Source organism: Thermobia domestica, chromosome 4 (genome assembly GCF_964235325.1).
Source record: "Thermobia domestica chromosome 4, izTheDome1.hap1.1, whole genome shotgun sequence".
Taxonomy (NCBI): Eukaryota; Metazoa; Arthropoda; class Insecta; order Zygentoma; family Lepismatidae; genus Thermobia; species Thermobia domestica.
The window spans coordinates 319248311-319272549 of NC_137457.1; the positions used below are offsets into that span (position 1 = coordinate 319248311).

General features: G+C 38.5%; 1 protein-coding gene across 1 annotated transcript in view; it reads left to right on the forward strand.

Annotated features, from left to right (window-relative positions):
* LOC145683557 (phospholipid scramblase 2-like) overlaps positions 1 to 24239 on the forward strand; it is a 149547-nt gene that overhangs the window by 68432 nt on the left and 56876 nt on the right. Inside the window, exon 5 of the mRNA XM_081754906.1 lies at positions 23378 to 23589. Within this exon, the coding sequence (XP_081611032.1) occupies positions 23378 to 23589 (212 nt within the window). The remainder of the gene's footprint in view (positions 1 to 23377; positions 23590 to 24239) is intronic.

The following is a 24239-nucleotide window of genomic DNA, read 5'->3' on the forward strand; positions in this document are numbered from 1 at the left end:
ATTCAGAGTCTTGTTGCCCGGTGTCAACTCATGAGACATACACGAGTTCAACTAAGCAATTGAACCGAGCCATAGAAGTACAATGATATGGGACAGTATAATGCAGGAAGTATTCCCTGATAGTCCTTACAATCAGAGTCATGCTATTTGGTGTCAACTCATGAGGCACACACGAGTGAAAATTACAAATTGGATGGAGCCGTGGAAGCACAATCGTGTTGGACAATATCCTGTAGGAAACATTCACTGATAGTCCTTACATTCAGAGTCTTGTTGCCCGGTGTTAACTCACGAGAAATACACGAGTTTAACTAAGCAATTGAACCGAGCCATAGAAGTATATATGTTATGGGACAGTATAATGCAGGAAGTATTCCCTGATAGTCCTTACAATCAGAGTCTTGCTATCTGCTGTCAACTCATGAGGAACACACGAGTGAAACATACAAATTGGAAGCAGCCGTGGAAGCACAATTATATGGGAGAATATGATGTAGGAAACATTCACTGATACTCCTTACATTCAGAGTCTTGTTGCCCGGTGTCAACTCATGTGACACATTAGTTCAACTAAAGAATTGAACCGAGCCGTAGAAGTACAACGGTATGGGTCTGTGTAATGCAGGAAGTATTCTCTGATAGTCCTAACAATCAGTCTTGCTATCTGCTGTCAACTCATGAGGCACACACGAGTTAAACTTACAAATTGGATAGAGCCGTGGAAGCACAATCATATGGGACAATATGATATAGGAAACATTCACTGATAGTTTTTACATTCAGAGTCTTGTTGCCCGGTGTCAACTCATGTGATACACTAGGTCAACTAAGGAATTGAGCCGAGCCGTAGAAGTACAACGGTATGGGACAGTATAATGAAGGAAGTATTCCCTGATAGTCCTTACAATCAGAGTCTTGTATCTGGTGTCAACTCATGAGGCACACACGAGTTAAACTTACAAATTGGATGGAGCCGTGGAAGCACAATCATATGGGCGAATATGATGTAGGAAACATTCACTGATAGTCCTTACATTCAGCGTCTTGTTGCCCGGTGTCAACTCATTTGACACACTAGTTCAACTAAGGAATTGAACCGAGCCGTAGAAGTACAACGGTATGGGACAGTATAATGCAGAAAGTATTCCCTGATAGTCCTTACAATCAGTCTTGCTATCTGCTATGAACTCATGAGGCACACACGAGTTAAACTTACAAATTGGATGGAGCCGTGGAAGCACAATCGTATTGGACAATATGATGTAGGAAACATTCACTGATAGTCCTTAAATTCAGAGTCTTGTTGCCCGGTGTCAACTCATGAGACATACACGAGTTTAACTAAGCAATTGAACCGAGCCATAGAAGGACAATGATATGGGACAGTATAATGAAGGAAGTATTCCCTGATAGTCCTTACAATCAGTCTTGCTATCTGCTGCCAACTCATGAGGCACACACGAGTTAAACTTACAAATTGGATGGAGCCGTGGAAGCACAATCATATGGGACAATATGATGTAGGAAACATTCACTGATAGTCCTTACATTCAGAGTCTTGTTGCCCGGTGTCAACTCATGAGACATACACGAGTTCAACTAAGGAATTGAACCGAGCCATAGAAGTACAATGATATGGGACAGTATAATGCAGGAAGTATTCCCTGATAGTCCTTACAATCAGAGTCATGCTATTTGGTGTCAACTCATGAGGCACACACGAGTGAAACTTACAAATTGGATGAAACCGTGGAAGCACAATCGTGTTGTACAATATGCTGTAGGAAACATTCACTGATAGTCCTTACATTCAGAGCCTTCTTGCCCCGTGCTAACTCACGAGACATACACGAGTTTAACTAAGCAATTGAACCGAGCCATAGAAGTACATATGTTATGGGACAGTATAATACAGGAAGTATTCCCTGATAGTCCTTACAATCAGAGTCTTGCTATCTGCTGTCAACTCATGAGGAACACACGAGTGAAACATACAAATTGGAAGGAGCCGTGCAAACACAATCGTATTGGAGAATATGATGTAGGAAACATTCACTGATAGTCCTTACATTCAGAGTCTTGTTGCCCCGTTTCAACTCATGAGACATACACGGGTCCAACTAAGCAATTGAATCGAACCATAGAAGTACAATGATATGGGACAGTATAATGCAGGAAGTATTCCCTGATAGTTTTTACAATCAGTCTTGCTATCTGCTGTCAACTCATGAGGCACACACGAGTTAAACTTACAAATTGAATGGAGCCGTGGAAGCACAATTATATGGGAGAATATGATGTAGGAAACATTCACTGATAGTCCTTACATTCAGAGTCTAGTTGCCCGGTGTCAACTCATGTGACACACTAGTTCAACTAAGGAATTGAACCCAGCCGTAAAAGTACAGCGGTATGGGTCAGTGTAATGCAGGAAGTATTCCCTGATAGTCCTAACAATCAGTCTTGCTATCTGCTGTCAACTCATGAGACACACACGAGTTAAACTTAGAAATTGGATGGAGCCGTGGAAGCACAATCATATGGGACAATATGATGTAGGAAACATTCACTGATAGTCCTTACATTCAGAGTCTTGTTGCCCGGTGTCAACTCATGAGACATACACGAGTTCAAATAAGCAATTGAACCGAGCCATAGAAGTACAATGATATGGGACAGTATAATGAAGGAAGTATTCCCTGATAGTCCTTACAATCAGACTTGCTATCTGCTGCCAACTCATGAGGCACACACGAGTTAAACTTACAAATTGGATGGAGCCGTGGAAGCACAATCATATGGGGCAATATGATGTAGGAAACATTCACTGATAGTCCTTACATTCAGAGTCTTGTTGCCCGCTGTCAACTCATGAGACATACACGAGTTTAACTAAGCAATTGAACCGAGCCATAGAAGTACATACGTTATGGGACAGTATAATGCAGGAAGTATTCCCTGATAGTCCTTACAATCAGAGTCTTGCTATCTGCTGTCAACTCATGAGGAACACACGAGTGAAACATACAAATTGGAAGGAGCCGTGCAAACACAATCGTATTGGACAATATGATGTAGGAAACATTCACTGATAGTCCTTACATTCAGAGTCTTGTTGCCCGGTGTCAACTCATGAGACATACACGTGTTCAACTAAGCAATTGAACCGAGCCATAGAAGTACAATGATATGGGACAGTATAATGCAGGAAGTATTCCCTGATAGTTTTTACAATCAGTCTTGCTATCTGCTGTCAACTCATGAGGCACACACGAGTTAAACTTACAAATTGAATGGAGCCGTGGAAGCACAATTATATGGGAGAATATGATGTAGGAAACATTCACTGATAGTCCTTACATTCAGAGTCTTGTTGCCCGGTGTCAACTCATGTGACACACTAGTTCAACTAAAGAATTCAACCGAGCCGTAGAAGTACAACGGTATGGGTCAGTGTAATGCAGGAAGTATTCCCTGATAGTCCTAACAATCAGTCTTGTTATATGCTGTCAACTCATGAGGCACACACGAGTTAAACTTTCAAATTGGATGGAGCCGTGGAAGCACAATCATATGGGACAATATGATGTAAGAAACATTCACTGATACTCCTTACATTCAGATTCTTGTTGCCCGGTATCAACTCATGTGACACACTAGGTCAACTAAGGAATTGAACCGAGCCGTAGAAGTACAACGGTATGGGTCAGTGTAATGCAGGAAGTTTTCCCTGATAGTCCTAACAATCAGTCTTGCTATATGCTGTCAACTCATGAGGCACACACGAGTTAAACTTACAAATTGGATGGAGCCGTGGAAGCACAATCATATGGGACAATATGATGTAAGAAACATTCACTGATAGTCCTTACATTCAGCGTCTTGTTGCCCGGTATCAACTCATGTGACACACTAGGTCAACTAAGGAATTGAACCGAGCCGTAGAAGTACAACGGTATGGGACAGTATAATGAAGGAATTATTCCCTGATAGTCCTTACAATCAGAGTCTTGTATCTGGTGTCAACTCATGAGGCACACACGAGTTAAACTTACAAATTGGATGGAGCCGTGGAAGCACAATCATATGGGCGAATATGATGTAGGAAACATTCACTGATAGTCCTTACATTCAGCGTCTTGTTGCCCGGTGTCAACTCATTTGACACACTAGTTCAACTAAGGAATTGAACCGAGCCGTAGAAGTACAACGGTATGGGACAGTATAATGCAGGAAGTATTCCCTGATAGTCCTTACAATCAGAGTTTTGCTATCTGCTGTCAACTCATGAGGCACACACGAGTTAAACTTACAAATTGGATGGGGCCGTGGAAGCACAATCGTATTGGACAATATGATGTAGGAAACATTCACTGATAGTCCTTACATTCAGAGTCTTGTTGCCCGGTGTCAACTCATGAGACATACACTAGTTCAAATAAGCAATTGAACCGAGCCATAGAAGTACAATGATATGGGACAGTATAATGCAGGAAGTATTCCCTGATAGTCCTTACAATCAGTCTTGCTATCTGCTGTCAACTCATGAGGCACACACGAGTTAAACTTACAAATTGAATGGAGCCGTGGAAGCACAATTATATGGGAGAATATGATGTAGGAAACATTCACTGATAGTCCTTACATTCAGAGTCTTGTTGCCCGGTGTCAACTCATGTGACACACTAGTTCAACTAAGGAATTGAACCGAGCCGTAGAAGTACAACGGTATGTGTCAGTGTAATGCAGGAAGTATTCCCTGATAGTCCTAACAATCAGTCTTGTTATATGCTGTCAACTCATGAGGCACACACGAGTTAAACTTACAAATTGGATGGAGCCGTGGAAGCACAATCATATGGGACAATATGATGTATGAAACATTCACTGATACTCCTTACATTCAGATTCTTGTTGCCCGGTATCAACTCATGTGACACACTAGGTCAACTAAGGAATTGAACCGAGCCGTAGAAGTACAACGGTATGGGTCAGTGTAATGCAGGAAGTATTCCCTGATAGTCCTAACAATCAGTCTTGCTATATGCTGTCAACTCATGATGCACACACTAGTTAAACTTACAAATTGGATGGAGCCGTGGAAGCACAATCATATGGGACAATATGATGTAAGAAACATTCACTGATAGTCCTTACATTCAGCGTCTTGTTGCCCGGTATCAACTCATGTGACACACTAGGTCAACTAAGGAATTGAACCGAGCCGTAGAAGTACAACGGTATGGGACAGTATAATGAAGGAAGTATTCCCTGATAGTCCTTACAATCAGAGTTTTGTATCTGGTGTCAACTCATGAGGCACACACGAGTTAAACTTACAAATTGGATGGAGCCGTGGAAGCACAATCATATGGGCGAATATGATGTAGGAAACATTCACTGATAGTCCTTACATTCAGCGTCTTGTTGCCCGGTGTCAACTCATTTGACACACTAGTTCAACTAAGGAATTGAACCGAGCCGTAGAAGTACAACGGTATGGGACAGTATAATGCAGGAAGTATTCCCTGGTAGTCCTTACAATCAGAGTTTTGCTATCTGCTGTCAACTCATGAGGCACACACGAGTTAAACTTACAAATTGGATGGAGCCGTGGAAGCACAATCGTATTGGACAATATGATGTAGGAAACATTCACTGATAGTCCTTACATTCAGAGTCTTGTTGCCCGGTTTCAACTCATGAGACATACACGGGTCCAACTAAGCAATTGAATCGAACCATAGAAGTACAATGATATGGGACAGTATAATGCAGGAAGTATTCCCTGATAGTTTTTACAATCAGTCTTGCTATCTGCTGTCAACTCATGAGGCACACACGAGTTAAACTTACAAATTGAATGGAGCCGTGGAAGCACAATTATATGGGAGAATATGATGTAGGAAACATTCACTGATAGTCCTTACATTCAGAGTCTTGTTGCCCGGTGTCAACTCATGTGACACACTAGTTCAACTAAGGAATTGAACCCAGCCGTAGAAGTACAGCGGTATGGGTCAGTGTAATGCAGGAAGTATTCCCTGATAGTCCTAACAATCAGTCTTGCTATCTGCTGTCAACTCATGAGACACACACGAGTTAAACTTAGAAATTGGATGGAGCCGTGGAAGCACAATCATATGGGACAATATGATGTAGGAAACATTCACTGATAGTCCTTACATTCAGAGTCTTGTTGCCCGGTGTCAACTCATGAGACATACACGAGTTCAAATAAGCAATTGAACCGAGCCATAGAAGTACAATGATATGGGACAGTATAATGAAGGAAGTATTCCCTGATAGTCCTTACAATCAGAGTCTTGTATCTGCTGCCAACTCATGAGGCACACACGAGTTAAACTTACAAATTGGATGGAGCCGTGGAAGCACAATCATATGGGGCAATATGATGTAGGAAACATTCACTGATAGTCCTTACATTCAGAGTCTTGTTGCCCGCTGTCATCTCATGAGACATACACGAGTTTAACTAAGCAATTGAACCGAGCCATAGAAGTACATACGTTATGGGACAGTATAATGCAGGAAGTATTCCCTGATAGTCCTTACAATCAGAGTCTTGCTATCTGCTGTCAACTCATGAGGAACACACGAGTGAAACATACAAATTGGAAGGAGCCGTGCAAACACAATCGTATTGGACAATATGATGTAGGAAACATTCACTGATAGTCCTTACATTCAGAGTCTTGTTGCCCGGTGTCAACTCATGAGACATACACGTGTTCAACTAAGCAATTGAACCGAGCCATAGAAGTACAATGATATGGGACAGTATAATGCAGGAAGTATTCCCTGATAGTTTTAACAATCAGTCTTGCTATCTGCTGTCAACTCATGAGGCACACACGAGTTAAACTTACAAATTGAATGGAGCCGTGGAAGCACAATTATATGGGAGAATATGATGTAGGAAACATTCACTGATAGTCCTTACATTCAGAGTCTTGTTGCCCGGTGTCAACTCATGTGACACACTAGTTCAACTAAAGAATTGAACCGAGCCGTAGAAGTACAACGGTATGGGTCAGTGTAATGCAGGAAGTATTCCCTGATAGTCCTAACAATCAGTCTTGTTATATGCTGTCAACTCATGAGGCACACACGAGTTAAACTTACAAATTGGATGGAGCCGTGGAAGCACAATCATATGGGACAATATGATGTAAGAAACATTCACTGATACTCCTTACATTCAGATTCTTGTTGCCCGGTATCAACTCATGTGACACACTAGGTCAACTAAGGAATTGAACCGAGCCGTAGAAGTACAACGGTATGGGTCAGTGTAATGCAGGAAGTTTTCCCTGATAGTCCTAACAATCAGTCTTGCTATATGCTGTCAACTCATGAGGCACACACGAGTTAAACTTACAAATTGGATGGAGCCGTGGAAGCACAATCATATGGGACAATATGATGTAAGAAACATTCACTGATAGTCCTTACATTCAGCGTCTTGTTGCCCGGTATCAACTCATGTGACACACTAGGTCAACTAAGGAATTGAACCGAGCCGTAGAAGTACAACGGTATGGGACAGTATAATGAAGGAATTATTCCCTGATAGTCCTTACAATCAGAGTCTTGTATCTGGTGTCAACTCATGAGGCACACACGAGTTAAACTTACAAATTGGATGGAGCCGTGGAAGCACAATCATATGGGCGAATATGATGTAGGAAACATTCACTGATAGTCCTTACATTCAGCGTCTTGTTGCCCGGTGTCAACTCATTTGACACACTAGTTCAACTAAGGAATTGAACCGAGCCGTAGAAGTACAACGGTATGGGACAGTATAATGCAGGAAGTATTCCCTGATAGTCCTTACAATCAGAGTTTTGCTATCTGCTGTCAACTCATGAGGCACACACGAGTTAAACTTACAAATTGGATGGAGCCGTGGAAGCACAATCGTATTGGACAATATGATGTAGGAAACATTCACTGATAGTCCTTACATTCAGAGTCTTGTTGCCCGGTGTCAACTCATGAGACATACACGAGTTTAACTAAGCAATTGAACCGAGCCATAGAAGTACAATGATATGGGACAGTATAATGCAGGAAGTATTCCCTGATAGTCCTTACAATCAGTCTTGCTATCTGCTGCCAACTCATGAGGCACACACGAGTTAAACTTACAAATTGGATGGAGCCGTCGAAGCACAATCATATGGGACAATATGATGTAGGAAACATTCACTGATAGTCCTTACATTCAGAGTCTTGTTGCCCGGTGTCAACTCATGTGACACACTAGTTCAACTAAGGAATTGAATCGAGCTGTAGAAGTACAACGGTATGGGACAGTATAATGCAGGAAATATTCCCTGATAGTCCTTACAATCAGAGTTTTGCTACCTGCTGTCAACTGATGAGGCACACACGAGTTAAACTTACAAATTGGATGGAGCCTTGGAAGCACAATCGTATTGGACAATATGATGTAGGAAACATTCACTGATAGTCCTTACATTCAGAGTCTTGTTGCCCGGTGTCAACTCATGTGACACACTAGGTCAACTAAGGAATTGAACCGAGCCGTAGAAGTACAACGGTATGGGACAGTATAATGCAGGAAGTATTCCCTAATAGTCCTTACAATCACTCTTGCTATCTGCTGCCAACTCATGAGGCAGACACGAGTTAAACTTAGAAATTGGATGGAGCCGTGGAAGCACAATCATATGGGACAATATGATGTAGGAAACATTCACTGATAGTCCTTACATTCAGAGTCTTGTTGCCCGGTGTCAACTCATGAGACATACACGAGTTCAACTAAGCAATTGAACCGAGCCATAGACGTACAATGATATGGGACAGTATAATGCAGGAAGTATTCCCTGATAGTCCTTACAATCAGTCTTGCTATCTGCTGTCAACTCATGAGGCACACACGAGTTAAACTTACAAATTGGATGGAGCCGTGGAAGCACAATCATATGAGACAATATGCTGTAGGAAACATTCACTGATAGTCCTTACATTGTGAGTCTTGTTGCCCGGTGTCAACTCATGGGACATATACGAGTTCAACTAAGCAATATTAAACCGAGCCATAGAAGTACAATGATATGGGACAGTATAATGCAGGAAGTATATCCTGATAGTCCTTACAATCAGTCTTGCTATGTGCTGTCAACTCATGAGGCACACACGAGTTAAACTTATAAATTGGAAGGAGCCGTGGAAGCACACTCGTATGGGACAATATGCTGTAGGAAACATTCCCTGATAGTCCTTACATTCAGAGTCTTGTTGCCTGGTGTCAACTCATCAGATATACACGAGTTCAACTAAGGAATTGAACCGAGCCATAGAAGTACGTATGGTATGGGACAGTATAATGCAGGACGTATTCCCTGATAGTCCTTACAATCAGAGTCTTGCTATTTGGTGTCAACTCATGAGGCACACACGAGTTAAACTTACAAATTGGATGGAGCAGTGGAAGCACAATTGTATGGGACAATATGATGTAGGAAACATTCACTGATAGTCCTTACATTCAGAGTCTTGTTGCCTGGTGTTAAATCACGAGACATACACGAGTTTAACTAAGCAATTGAACCGAGCCATAGAAGTACATATGGTATGGGACAGTATAATGCAGGAAGTATTCCCTGATAGTCCTTACAACCAAAGTCTTGCGATCTGCTGTCAACTCATGAGGAACACACGAGTGAAACTTACAATTTGGAAGGAGCCGTGGAAGCACAATCGTAGTGGACAATATGATGTAGGAAACATTCACTGATAGTCCTTACATTCAGTCTTCTTAGTTGGTGTCAAGGAACGAGGCAAACACTCAAGTCCAGATTTTCAATTAAACCTAGCCGTGGAAGCACAGTGGTATGGGTGTATATCTAACTCGTTTGCAATGGCGCGAACACTTTTCTGACGATCCACTTTTATGGTGTTACTTAAGAGCTTATGTGAACAACATGTTCGTCAGTGTCCACGGGGCCCGTTTTTTATATCCACTTAACGCTTGGTAAATACAAATCTTTTATTTATTCAATATAGTCATAGATATCAGGATATTCTTATAGAGATAGAACACAAGATGATGTTCAAAGCGATGTATTTGCCAAGAGATATAAGTGGGCATGTGTGAATGTACTCTTGACCTATTGAATAAAACAACTATAGGAGATCTCATATTTTATCAACGTAACGTATGTAGTTGATATTGCTATTGGATATGACGTGAATAGCATATAAAAGACAGAAATCACGTGTGTTTCCTGACATCTTAAGAAGAACATAAAAGCATCGGTATGGTTCTTAATCCGGCAAATACTGCAAATGTGCAGTTCGTGACGCTGTAAGTAATGCAATTTCCGGAATTACCAATTACACTCCCGAAAAGACATGTTGCAGACATTCTTAAAACTTTAATTGAAAAGTGCATGGAAGATGGCAGTTCTTTTGATATTGTTGAAGACACATTTTAGCTGTTACTAAAGAAGATGGAAAGCTAGAATCTTTTGCAGTAGATGATGACGACTTGAAGCATTGTGCTGAAACCGACTCTAGTGGAACTGAGGGAATACCGTGAATTTTCACTACAAAGAGAGAACGGTGACATATTGGAAATGTGATAAGAAGTGGTCGCTATCCGTAAAATCTATTCAATCAAAGTATAGGGAAATCATGTCACGTCAACAGCTGGAGCGGTGGGCGAAATAGATGGTAGCTAGAGAAATTCGGAAACATAAATTGTATCAAGTTTTACACTATGTACTAGAGATGTTACAAGAAGTTATGCAAGCACACTTTCCAGTGCATGATGTAGGTCTGCAAACACATGCTCTATACGCTACCAGCAACCTTCACATAGCACCCCTTAAATATTGAAGAAGTTGAAGATACAGCTGACATATGTTGCCATCTGCGTCTGCGTGGTTCTCGCCTGTAGGTCTACTTCAGGTAGGGTGGGCTAAGTAATATACTTATTATGTTTTAAGTGAATTACGCGTAATTTACTAGTAATTTAATTTACTAGAAATCTGTAGAAAAACGTGCATAGTGCAAAAAATACAAGTGTGTCACCTACAGGTGACGTTGGGCAGTATACATACATGCAATACACTGCTGCGTTTATGAGCATAATACAGTTTTTGTTTCTTTTTGTCAACAAATGAATAAAAATTTTATCTCTTGAAATACTTGGATTACAACAACAGTTCCTAAAATTTATTTTAGGAGCATACAATCGCAAGTAAATTGTCCTTTATATGTATGGCACATTTGGATATGAGTTACATACCTGAGTGAAAGTTGCACCAACAATAGACATGTAATGGTACGGTGTGCATTTGTGGCATAACGCACATCTTTGCTGTGAACAGAATACTTGAGTGTGCTCTTGAGTATCACTGGATAGGCGTACCTCAATAGGGATACACTTTGCAGCGTTCCCGCGAGTAATTCCTTGTTGATGCTTTGTGCCGTATAAGCTATTTTACAATAAACTTGAACAAATTGCCTTCTGAAGTCTGTGTATGTCAAGTTTCTACCAGCTGTACAAGATACTCGATAAATCTGCCAGACAATTTGACAAGCTGCATCCAGTCCAAAAGCAAATAATGGGAACCACCATTTTTTACCTCGCACCCCTACCCTCAGAGAATCTGTTCTCGTCAAATCTATCTACTCCTCCCATGTATGTGTATACTTTGATACAACAGCAGGGCATTGAAGTTGCATTTTACTTCGCTTGCCATTCACAGCACCTACTCGATCTACTTTTGTAACTGGTTATACCGAGTGACAATTGGACGCCATAGTTACAATGTTATTGTCGTTCCATTTACCTATACACAAAGAATCACTGATTGAAACACACTGTCCCTCTAAACTCCTTCTTGTGTAATTTACTGTCTGGCAACGGGCAATTTTGTGTGCGATTCTTACGGATTGTTCCTGTGCCATTTTCAGAAAGTTTTGTCAGCAAAGGAAGAGTTGTAAAGAAATTATCGAAGTAAAAGTTGTATGGTCCCCTAATCAGCAGGACGTCTTCTCTCTATTTCAAGAACCATACTACTTCCAAGTCCAAATTCTTGCTGCATTGGCAATGGAGCAGTATTTGAATCCTGATATGGTTCAAAGGAAATCAAATACCCTATCCGAGTTGCACAGCTCCAGAGTTTGTAGCCAAACCTAATGGGTTTTCCATGGATATGTTGCTTTGTTCCATGTTTGCCATAGTAGGGAATCATTCTCCCATCAACTGTAATGGGACCTGAGTGAACAATTTCGAAATTTTTAACAAAGTTATCGTTGAGCATATCAAAATATAGCCTAACCTTACCAAACTTATCATTCTCTGCTAACTTTAGGTTGTCACAAAGATGTAAGTATTGTTGAATTTCAAGGAATCGGTTTCTACTAATCGAATCACATACTAATTGATTATGAGTGTCAGTTTTGGTTTCCCAAAACATTCTAATGTTTCTTGGTCTTCGATATCCAGTCAGCATCAGTACTGCAAGATACATTTTTAACTCTGGCTCTGTCAAATCTAGACGGTGATTCCGTTTTTGTGCGTATTCATTAGACATTTGCACTATAGTTTCCATGATACTTTTGGAGAAGAGCTGTTCGAAACAGGCTATTGATATTAGCTCACTATCTGCAATACTTCGTTTGCAAATTTCGTCTTCATCACCAACGCCGGATCGTTTAGTCAAAACGGTTTCATCACATTTCCAATTATATGTAATTTTGACCTTCCTCTGACAAGAAGGATTATTATTTTTCTGTGATTTCAGTCTTTTACTAGACGGTTCGGCCTCGATGCATGTTTGTTTGTTAACAAAATGCTGACAGGTTTGCTTTCTACATATTTCTACCTTATAATTTGTGCATTTTGTAACCTTATGCGGTATGTGGTAAGGAATACTGTTACCTTCCTGCAATGGAACGTTACTTGGTTAATCTGTAACTGCTGTAGCATCCTTCACTGTCCTTTTGCCGTCGAAATATATCGACTTGGGCAGTTAGCATTTTTGGTGGAAGGTGGTTCACATCAGTAGGACCTTCTTCGACTCCGCTTCCCTCCTCTGTATTGTCGCCATCATCAGGGAGTATGAAGACAAGTTAGGTTTCAGGTGGCTCTATTTCCTCCAGATAAAACAGTTCCTCTAGAATTTCATGAACTTCAAGACTGAAATAAAATAGAGAACGGCTGAAGGTTAGATTCTATAGGAGTTAAGTATTTTTCTTTTGGTTACTTCATAAAAAATATAAAACCAGGCTTGAAAATTATTCGGCAAATACAATCGGAAAATAAAAAATCTACAAGTTATTAAAATATCACTGTGAACAACGTAATATTCTTCAGTTAGTTAAAATTTCCCAGAATATGCCACACTTGTAAAAAGGGAAATCAATTACAATTTCACTTGAATCTATTCCTAGAATTTCTTTTGGCTATTTCTTTGAAAATTGTAAGGACCATAAAAATTTCAAAATAAAAGTATACTAATTTTATATTGGTTATGATAAAATGCAGAGAGATTGCATCACTTATTTGCCAATAGGGAACAACACTAACAAAGAAAGTTATCTATTTGTTAGGAATAATATTGTCAATGAAACAATACAAAAGATATTAGTTTCAATTGATGTAAAATAAGCTGATCCAAATTTACGTGTCTGAAGTATCTATAATGCCCGTCGTCACCTTTAGGTGTCACTTCAAATTCGAAGCTAATAAAGTAGGGGGAAAAAATAAGTGAAAAAATATTTTATGACAAATTAAACATCCAATTTATTCACTCACTTAATACAACAAGATATTAAAATTATCTTACCTTTTGTATCTTGATGGCGTTCAACTTTTTTTCGCACAGCGCCAGACGACAATTTGCTCTCCTCCATGTTGTACAAAGAGCTTTAATACCGCCACCAACAGCAGCAGCGATGCCAAATCATCCATAGACATGAAAGAAGGATAGATGGTTACAAGCAGTGGCGGCGATTGGACGTTAAAAGTCGGGGGGGGGGGGGCAAGATATGATCTGAATATTTGTATATCAATGTTAACCCTTAACAGGAAATATGTGTCTGTCAGACACCTACGTTTTATCTTTGTATTGCACTGACAACATTGCTTCACCAAATGTATCGCTTTTCTCAGTACCTTCCCATTATTTAATTGTGCGTGTGACGCAGTAGTCCATTGCTGGCGTTGGTCTCAGTGAACATTTATTGATGATTTTAGAAAACCTACGGTGTCTGAGAGGCACACATTTCCGTTATCGTATATATTTTTGCGTGTTTATTGGACACATTTCCTGAAGAGACAGTTTTTTCTTTCAAATAGTTTCTGTGGGTGATTTTTTTTACCATGAAATAGAAACTACAGAAGCTTTTTAAACATACTATTTTGTTTGTGTGAGATTTTATATATTTGCAACATGAATAGACCTAGTACTTCAGGAAAGAAATATAAGATACAAACTGTAAATACAACAGATTCTAATTTTATGGCAAAAATTGCAAAAATGCTGAAAGAAGAGGAGAATAAAGAAGAAGAGGGCTTTGTGTTAGTATCTTCAGAAGATTCTGATTTAGACCTTTCATTTTTTTCCTAAAAGTAAAGAATTACCTAGTGAAAGGGAGGGTGATACAGTGATACAGTAGTTCTGATACAGTGTAAGGTGTGACTTCAAGTACTAACACAAGTGTCAATGTAAACAGCCCTACTGAAGTTTCTTGTGATAACGAAGGCTTTATACAGAGGTAGAAACAGGTTTGTTTGAAATTCAAATAAAAGACCAAGAAGGGGGCAGCAGTGGCTCAGTGGTAGAGCGTTCACCTCTGGTGCTTGGGGTTCCGGGTTCGATCCCAGCCCCCTCCAAGTGAACTTTGTGGTGGACAAACACCTTGTGCGTGGGTTTCCTCGGGGTTCTCCCGTTTCCTCCCACTTTCTTCATTCCACCATTTCATTCATTATTCATCATCACCGTCTCCTTTAGCCTAACCGGCATAACCGTGGGACGTAAAACTGAAAGATTTCATTTCATTTTCAAAAGACCAAGAAACCGAAGGGTTCTTCATCAAAACATAGTAAGAGTGATGCCTGGTTTAATCACTTACGTAAGAAATGTGGGAGAAAATCCTAGCAAAGTTGATATTTCGTCTACATTATGTGATGATGATGTAATTCAAGAGATTACAATATGAAGTTGAAAGAAGGTAGAAACAAATTTGAAGTAGAACAAAACTCACTCTACAGATGTATTGACCTATCTGAAATTAAAGCCTTATTGCTCTTCTAATGTGTTCTATTTGTAAATCAGGACACGAAGATATGTATTCACTATTTTTAAGACACTGGGACAGCCTCTATTTAGAGCTACCATGACCATCAAACATTTCCAAGCCTTTTTGGACAAATAGCACATTTGGACAAGGTAGCTACACGTGGACAAATAGCACATTTGCAGAGAATGAGTAGAGTTATACTAACTTAAAATTTTTCAGTTTTTTAAATTTATGTACTATTTTTAATTAGATTCTCTAATATTTTCCGAATTTATATTCCAATAAAACCGAATTAATGCATATAATTCTTGTTTATCATATTTTGCTCAAAGTACAAAATATAAAATCTCATTATTCTTCATTATAAGTAGGCTACTATTTTTTAGAAAAAGATATTGCCTTATATATGTCCGTGTCCCACAGACACACATTTCTTGTAAGCGAAAAAAAATAACGTTTCCTGTTAAGGGTTAATTTCCCTGTTGCTTCCAATACTTTGTTTGACGAAAGGTTGTATAACTAATAGGATACTATCTTTTTCAGTTAAAATACCGTATATCGTATTTCAAATTTTATTAAATAAATTGACAAGGGCAACGCAAGTAGATACTAGCCCTTTCTACTTTTAAACGAAGATGTAAGATTTGATTCCTTGCTCTGTGGCAATTAAAACGCAATTCTTGTAGCTTTCTTAACTCCACGGGAAGACAATACGTACTGACGCAACGGCGAATATTATAGAGACTATGGCACCATTTTTCTAAATACATACAAAAACTTTACATTTCCAAATGACAATATATACATTAATAGGCCATTTCAGAAAAGTGAGGGAGCAACTGCCCCCTTTGCTTCACCCTAATCGCCGCCCATTGTTACAAGCACTAGAACTCTGTTCCCTAATTCCTTTCACTTGAGGTTAAAGATATTTTTGGAAACGTCACCTGTAGGTAATCTTGGGCGTTGATGAGTGAAATAAAATAATATTTAAAAATTCTAAAACAATTCAAAACCAGGAAGGAGACAGTCAAAAATGGAATGCCACAAATACAATTTGTTCAAACTTGCTATCATGAACTGAAAAAAAAAAAGCCTAAACGTTCAGAACAAAACCTCTTAGGCCAAAAGTTCGTCTTCGCAATTTCTCGCGGGACAAAACCACTCCTCGCTAGAACTTCGCGGGACGAAACCTCGTGTAGGCCAAATCCTCGTCGTCTAAAATATCGTGGGCCGAAATTTCATCATCGTGATTCCTTTAGCGTGTTCAAAGTAATGTTTCATATACACTTAAAATCGTTTAAAGAACTAAAATTGTATTAAGAGTACCCTCATAATATCATAATAGGATAGGCTTCATAATAGCTCACAAGAATATATGTATCATTTTGGGATGTATGCCTCTATTTCACGGAAATACTTGTATGTGTAGAAGGATAGTTTTTCCCCCTCCCGCACATGTTGATAATATTTTATTTTAGCTCTTCATAACGGAGAGAAACTATCCACACACACAGCACACAAAACTTCGCCTTTGTGTACTTTAAAAATAAATCATAGTGCAGAACAGTACACAGAAAATTCATTTCAAATCGTTCATGTCATTTCAACTATTGATGATACACACAACGCCAATATAAATGAGGGAACGAAACTATAAAAATTGTTCCCTCCTTCCTTAAAATCTGATTTTTTTAAAGCGCTGAGATACATTTCTACATATTTTTAATGAGAACTTCATACACAGAGTTTCATCCTTTTAAGTTAAGGGGTTCGTGAGAGTAGATTTTTAGCATTAATTTTTCAACCTTACCAAACAATTTAACTAAAATACAGTATGCGACAAAACAAACAGTACTGAAATTCGCGTACGGGTGGCGCTCAAATGCAATGTGGTATGAGCTGTGGTGCCACATGTGTGCTCAGTTTTGTGTGGTAGTGTGCAGTTGGTGCGAAGATAATGTTACTTACAACAGAGGAGAAGGTACTGATTGTCGAGCAATATTTCCGCTCATACGGTGAGAGCAGGAGATTAGCGTGGACGTCTACTGTATTCCTCTGGAGAGTTAGCTTGGCAAATCAAGATGAAGATTTCATCAGCAACATATGGTTCAGTGATGAAAAGCCATGTGTACTTGGATCGCCACAGCCTAACCGGAATAAGCGTGCACAGGACTTCGTTTCATATCATTTTTTTTTCAATCGACAGGTGATTATTGACCCTGTCTTTCATGATTTGTGCTGCTTTTACCGTGCGAAAAAACTGTCGTTATAACAGCAATGCAGCAAGGCGGAGCTATTGCCCACACTGCTCACAAGAGTTTGGACGTGTCTAATTTCCTGTGGAACGGATTTTCCATATCCTTCCCACTTCCCTCACCTCATGACTCCAGATGCCTACATGCGGGGTATGCTGAAGAAAGCAATTTTCCGAACAGATAACTTCCTACCACTATACCTGAGTTAAGAGAAAAGATTCAGTCATTTACTTTGTCATTCCAACAAACCGTATTCACTAACATGTTCATCGATCTACAGGACCGCTATGAAGAATATGTGCGGCATAATACTCAAAATTTTGAACACATGATGTACAGGAATGATTCCTTGTAAATTTACAATATGTGTTGAGTAATATTTAGTTGACATCCATTTGACAACCTTTCTTATGTTTCGTTATGTTGTACAACTAATAAATAAATGTCAACGATGTGATTTCAGTACTCTTTGTTTTGGCGCATACTCTGATTCAGTCGATAAGATTTCTCTTAATTTCTGTTTATTTCATTATCATACAGGAATTCATTGTGAACCTATATTTTTCTTTTGCTTCTAGTGACTAAAATAAGCATTTCCGGGTTCTTCATCTTACTCTGTCTCTGCTTTTTTTATATTATTATTTTGACTTGGGAAAATTTAATATAGCTACATTATTATGGCACAGTTTTATCCGGACGAGATTTCGTCCTGCGAAGTTTCAGCCACCTGAAAGTTTGGTGAGTGGGATTTTGGCCGCGATATTTTCTCTGTACACCGTGAAGCATTATGTAACATTATTTTTAAAACATAAATATGTGCGCCGGATGTTGTAACACTTATTTGTTATTTATACAACTAGACTACTTTAGAAAGTCAATATGGTAGTATATAAAGTTGAAAAAATCCATTAAAATAGGAAGAATCCATTCAAAGTTTTTTTTTTTTCAGTCGAAACCATACATGTAACCAACACGAAGAAAGTTTCATTCTAATATGTGGGCTTGTTCCTAGTTTTTTTTCTTTTTCCCTTACTTATTTTACGTGTATACTTCACATAGAAAAAGTTTTTACATGTAGTTACCCAGCTCTAACTTCAGGGTTCTTACATAGTAAATTGTTTTCGAGAGCCTGTAATAACAGCAGCAAAAGCCGATATGCTGACTATATATATTACTTAATTAGAAGTAAGCCAACTCGCCATTTACCCGTAATTCAAATCCAACTTCAAACTTGTTTACTTTGTACTAGTGACATTAAAGTTTTTAACTCTACTTAGTATTCCTTGCACAAATGGTAGTTATCCATAGTAGTACATACTCTGTTTCGTCTTAATCGACGCTAATTGGCTGAGAGACGTCAGGCGACAATTCCGATTAGCTGTTAGACGTCACGTCGTCGTAAGTCGAGCCCCGGCGGGAAATTTTTTTAGAAAAAATCCCGCCATTATAATCGCGTGATATGACGTCCTTAATATTCGATTTTTGAATTAGGATCCTGATTCCTGACTCAGAGGCTGTAGTCCAGAGGTACATGGGATTACTTCTAAATTTTTGGTTTATCTTATTCCCTTTTGTGAGTAAAATATATCAAAATAAATATATTTGAAAGGTTTTCGACCTCTTGGATAAGACTTTATTACATTGTGGATGAGTTTAGGTATTGTTTCTCTTTAAAGGACATGGGTACATGGTACGGCATTCTTCAATTTCAACAGGGATACATATGACGCTTCTTAAATTTTGGAATTTGCTGAAATGAAAATGTTAGTATAGAATCATAGTACGTAAAAAGTGAAATGAAATGAAATCTTTGAGTTTTACGTCCCACGGATATGCCGGTTAGGCTAAAGGAGCCGGTGATGATGAGTAATGAATGAAATGGTGGAATGAAGAAAGTGGGAGAACCCCGAGAAAACCCACGCACACGGTGTTTGTCCACCACAAAGTCACTTGGCGGGGGCTGGGATCGAACCCGGGACCCCTAACACCAGAGGTGAACGCTCTACCACTAAGCCACCACGGCCCCAATCATAGTATGTACTTTTATAAGATCAATTAATGTATGTCGCTCTTTTTTATGGGTAAAAATTACCAAAAATACAATTAGGAGGTCGTTGATCTTTTTATATATTTTATTATGCCATGGTTGAGAATAGGGTTCCTTCTCTTCTATAGGACATTAGAATGTCATACTCTTTTATCAATTTTTGATAGGAATGTGTTGATACACCTTCAAATCTTGGAAATTGCCAAAATTATGAATTTGGTAGGATAGTACAGGGCTGTTATATTTACCTGTTCTAAATTTATTTCTTTTTATCGTATTCCTTTTCATGGATAAAAATGGAAAAATGTCTTCTAATTTTTCATCTTTAATATATTTGAAAATAATCAAATTTGAAAGATTGTTGACATAATCTTACTTTTATAAGTAGATTTTATTTTAACATATTATATGATTCTAGGATAAATAGGCTAAATTTCGTTTTCTTTCATAAGACATAATTACTTTAAAGTTTGAGTTTAGGACTTCTCTTACCCTCTTCGGTCCCTCTGTAAATTTTCATAAAACCATTGTCGTTGATGAAAGATCTTGAATCAGTGCCATATTATCTTTGTTTCTTACAATAAAGTACCATGAAAAGATGTATGAGATTGGTCTTGAGATGTATGAGATCATAGTTACCTTTTGGCTATGACAAGTGTACGAAGGCCCTGACTTCGATTCTTGGTGAGAGCTTATAGGGTATGAATACTAAGATCCTGTGATCTTTAGTTCATGATCTACATAAATCTTATGTTGAACGTTCCAGTTTAGAGTTACTCTCACTTAATTCATATATAAAAAGATTTTTTAGGATTTAGGTACCTTGATGCAGTCCTCTTCAATTTTGGCAAAATGGTATGTACATGATTCACCACAGTTACATGGATTTGCCAAAGTTTAAGATCATCTTAAAATAATTTTGTAATGGGTAATTACCATTAAAATGACACTAAACAATATTTGCCTTAATCTTGGTGTGTGATCATTTGATTTGGATTTTAGATTTATGTCTTAAAGACCTTAATGTTTCAGTTTAAATTTCCAACTAAAAATATTTTATTCAGCGAGTGCAAATATATTCAAACTAAGATTTCTAGTGGGAATTTTTAAATTTTCAGAGTGTGAAAAGTTTTCGAATACAATGTTTCTAAATTTCCAGTGTAAGAGAAACGTTTCACTGTCAGATGTTAAAATTGATCCACTTTGCAACTACTGTATGAGATTAACAAATAAATAGTTTTCTATTTGATTAATTAAATTTGATTAAATCAATGACTATAGACTATGAGTAGTAACTAATTTTCAGTCAGTGCAAAAATTTGAAGTGAAATTTTCGAACTAAAAATGTTTTAAGCTGAAATCTTAAAACACATTTTATTTGAAAATAAAAATTTTCAGAATTTCAATGAGTGTGATAAGTTTCAAAGTAATACTATATAAAAAAAGATTCAATTTTTATCATCCTAAAATTGTCAAATTTTTCAGTGAGCATAAGAAAGTTTCAAACGAGGATATTGAACTAAAAAAAAATTTCAAACTTAAATTTTCAAATTAAAATATTTTGGAGCTAAATTCATGGGTGGTACATTTGATTAATCCTTAAAATTGTAACTTGTTAGTAAAAGGGATCGTACATTATTATCCACTAAAAGAGTTGGGAAATTACATACTTTGTAGCAACAATAAACTGAAAGCAGATTATTTTCCTAATATTTTAATAGGAAACGTAAACTTGTTCAGAGTAAAACTAAACACTAAGATGAACAGAAAGTCATTAAAATGTTTTAATAGGACGTCAGGCAAATAACTATTCTTTTACCTTTACCTTTCCTTTCTCATAAGAGCAAGATAAAATCCATTCAATTCCACATAGTTTGAATGTATTACGATAATTTAGAAAGAAATTTATTCTCGTTGTCTTTATATTCTGGCAGTGGTGACTTTATGTGGATGATTAATGCAATTGCACGAGGATGGGAAAATAATGGTATGAGAATGTGGGAGGAAACGGAAGATCATCGTGAAAACTCATGGACACGATGCTGTTCACCGCAAACTTATTTTGCCTGGGACAGAACTAGAGACCCCCGCACCAGAGATAAGAAACTACCACTGAGCCACAGTGCTCTCATAAGTGGGGACGAGATAAACCAAAAAATGAAGAATGTAAACGTACGCACCCCAGAACCACAGCCCTTGAGTCAGGGATCAGGGCTCCTGATGAAAGAATAGCATGTCAATGATGTCATTTTACGTGATCTTAAGTGCGGGGATAATTTTGAATATCCCGGGGATAGTCTTAAGATCATGTGACCTCATTACATCATACTTCGTAACCCCAGCGGCTGAGATAACTTTTAATTTCTTGTGCGCGCGTGACATAACACCACATCAACTTTAACAACCAATCACAATCGTCGTATGAGGTCTCTCAGCCAATCAACGTCGATTAAGATGAAATGAAATCAGTACTATAAAGGTAACCAAGACAGTTCTGTCACCTTTCCACCCACCACCTTCGAACATCGGTACGTCACATAAGACGTACCCAGAAAATCAGAAATAGTCCCCATCACCAACGATGATCTGCCAACGTTCTGGAGGGCCATGAACTCCATCGCAGTAGAACTTGGTGGGCCATGAAGCGAAAAAGCTATCAAGTGCATTTTGCACCTCCAAGGAATGGAACAGGTGATAATCGGACGGTGCAATAGTGTTTCCCATCCAAGGCGTAGAATGGTGTCCCGGGTCATCCTAACCACTTGAGATTTAGCGTTGTCCTGTAACAGGAGGATCCCTTTGCGATTCAGAAGTGCTGGTTCCAGGGTTTTGAGTTTTTCTTGAACACGGTTCAACTGCTGACAGTACAGTTGCAATGATGCTCTGACCAGCTGGTAGCAGTTCCCGATGCACGATGCCGCGAACAGTCTCCCAAACACACAAGAGAACCTTCTTCTGTTGCAGTGCTGACATCGGCTGTTTTGTAACCGGTTCATGGTATGCTACCCATGATGAAGACATCGTAAAGGTTCATACAGGACCCACTTGTCATCACATGTCAACACACTGTCCAGAAATGGTTCCTTCCTCAGACGGGACAGGAAAGGAACACAGGTATTTGATCGCGTTGCCTTCTGGCTTGGCGTTAAATCATGTGGAACCCAACTTGTAGTGCTTCCCAAGTTGATGGAGGTGGTGTCGAATGGCTTCTCCACCCACATTGAATTGTAGTAACAGTTCCAGACATGTCTGGCTACTTTTCGCCTCAGTTGCTGCCTGAAGATCTTCATTATGTACAAGTGTTGTTTTTTTTTTTTTTTGGCACATGGTGCGTCTTCGAGTGTTTCGTCACAGTTGTTAAATTACCGCTGCACTGTCCGCGTAGTTCCGACAACCTCAGTAAAGGCCTAGCATATCATCCGCCTTGCTGCAGCGACGTTTGACCCTAGTTTGAATTCGTACATCTTACACGCCCTTCTGACGCTCTGTGGAAGTTCCATTTTCAATAAGTCCTTACGCAAGTTCATTGTGTAACTGAACTTTCATAACCAGGTTGCTTGTTGAATATATCCACACCAACAAGTAGCATTCGCCTTATGTCCATCCGCATTCATCTCATGGCGTGAGGGCCAATGGAACACGGACCTCCAGAAAAACCAACAAAATTTTCTTGGTTGCCTTTATACTTTCCCTTCCATTTTATCTTCACTTCGTGTATTTTCAAGTTGTTAGTGGTTGAATTTTATTTGTTTTTCTCTAACAGTTTATAGAGGTGCAGTACGAAACACTTATAAAATTATGAACTCCCTTGGTCAGAAAGTGTATAGGGCTGAAGAGGTGGATTCGACATTCTCTGCTTTAAGTTGTAGTTACTATTTGCGTGAATTTGACATGAAAATTACAGATAATTACGAGAACGAGGTAATTCATCTCTACAGACCTAACAGACCGATGTGTAATCCCTGTTGTTTGGAGGTAAGTTATCGTAGCTTAGAAATATTAACACAAATTGAAAGTTAGATCAAATAAACTCTATGAACTCAGCAAAAGAAACGAGTAACTTCTTAAGGGATGTTCTGAAATTTACCGTCTATACGGAAAAAAAATGACAATAATTTCTTAATGAAATAAGACTTTTTGAAGCATCGCTACCGAAATACAGCGAAAATTTAATCGTAAATTTCGTGAGAAGAGCAAAGGGGGCAACAAAATGTAGAGTTGAGAAGGAGAGATCTTCCATACTTTCCCAATGTCTATACCTGGAGATAGTGACATAGTTTTTAAATTAACTTAATTTAAGTAAGATTGCACTTATTTCCAAGCTTGTTTGTACAGGTATTCTATTTTTCGACATAATCAATTCATTGCGATAATTTTACCCATTCTACTTTAGGATTAAGAAGGATAACGATTCAAAATATCACTTGGAATTTGAGTACTCCAAAATGAGCTGTTTATTACAAATTGTGTCTGGGATGAGTTACAACGAAAATGTATAATTTGTATGTACTTTCTAAGTATTGTTTATATTTATGGGCAAAAAGTGCTACTTTAAAGGCACAAGCAATTAAGAAGAAGAAGAAGAAGAAGAAGAATATAAAGAAATATTTTAAATATTTGTATCA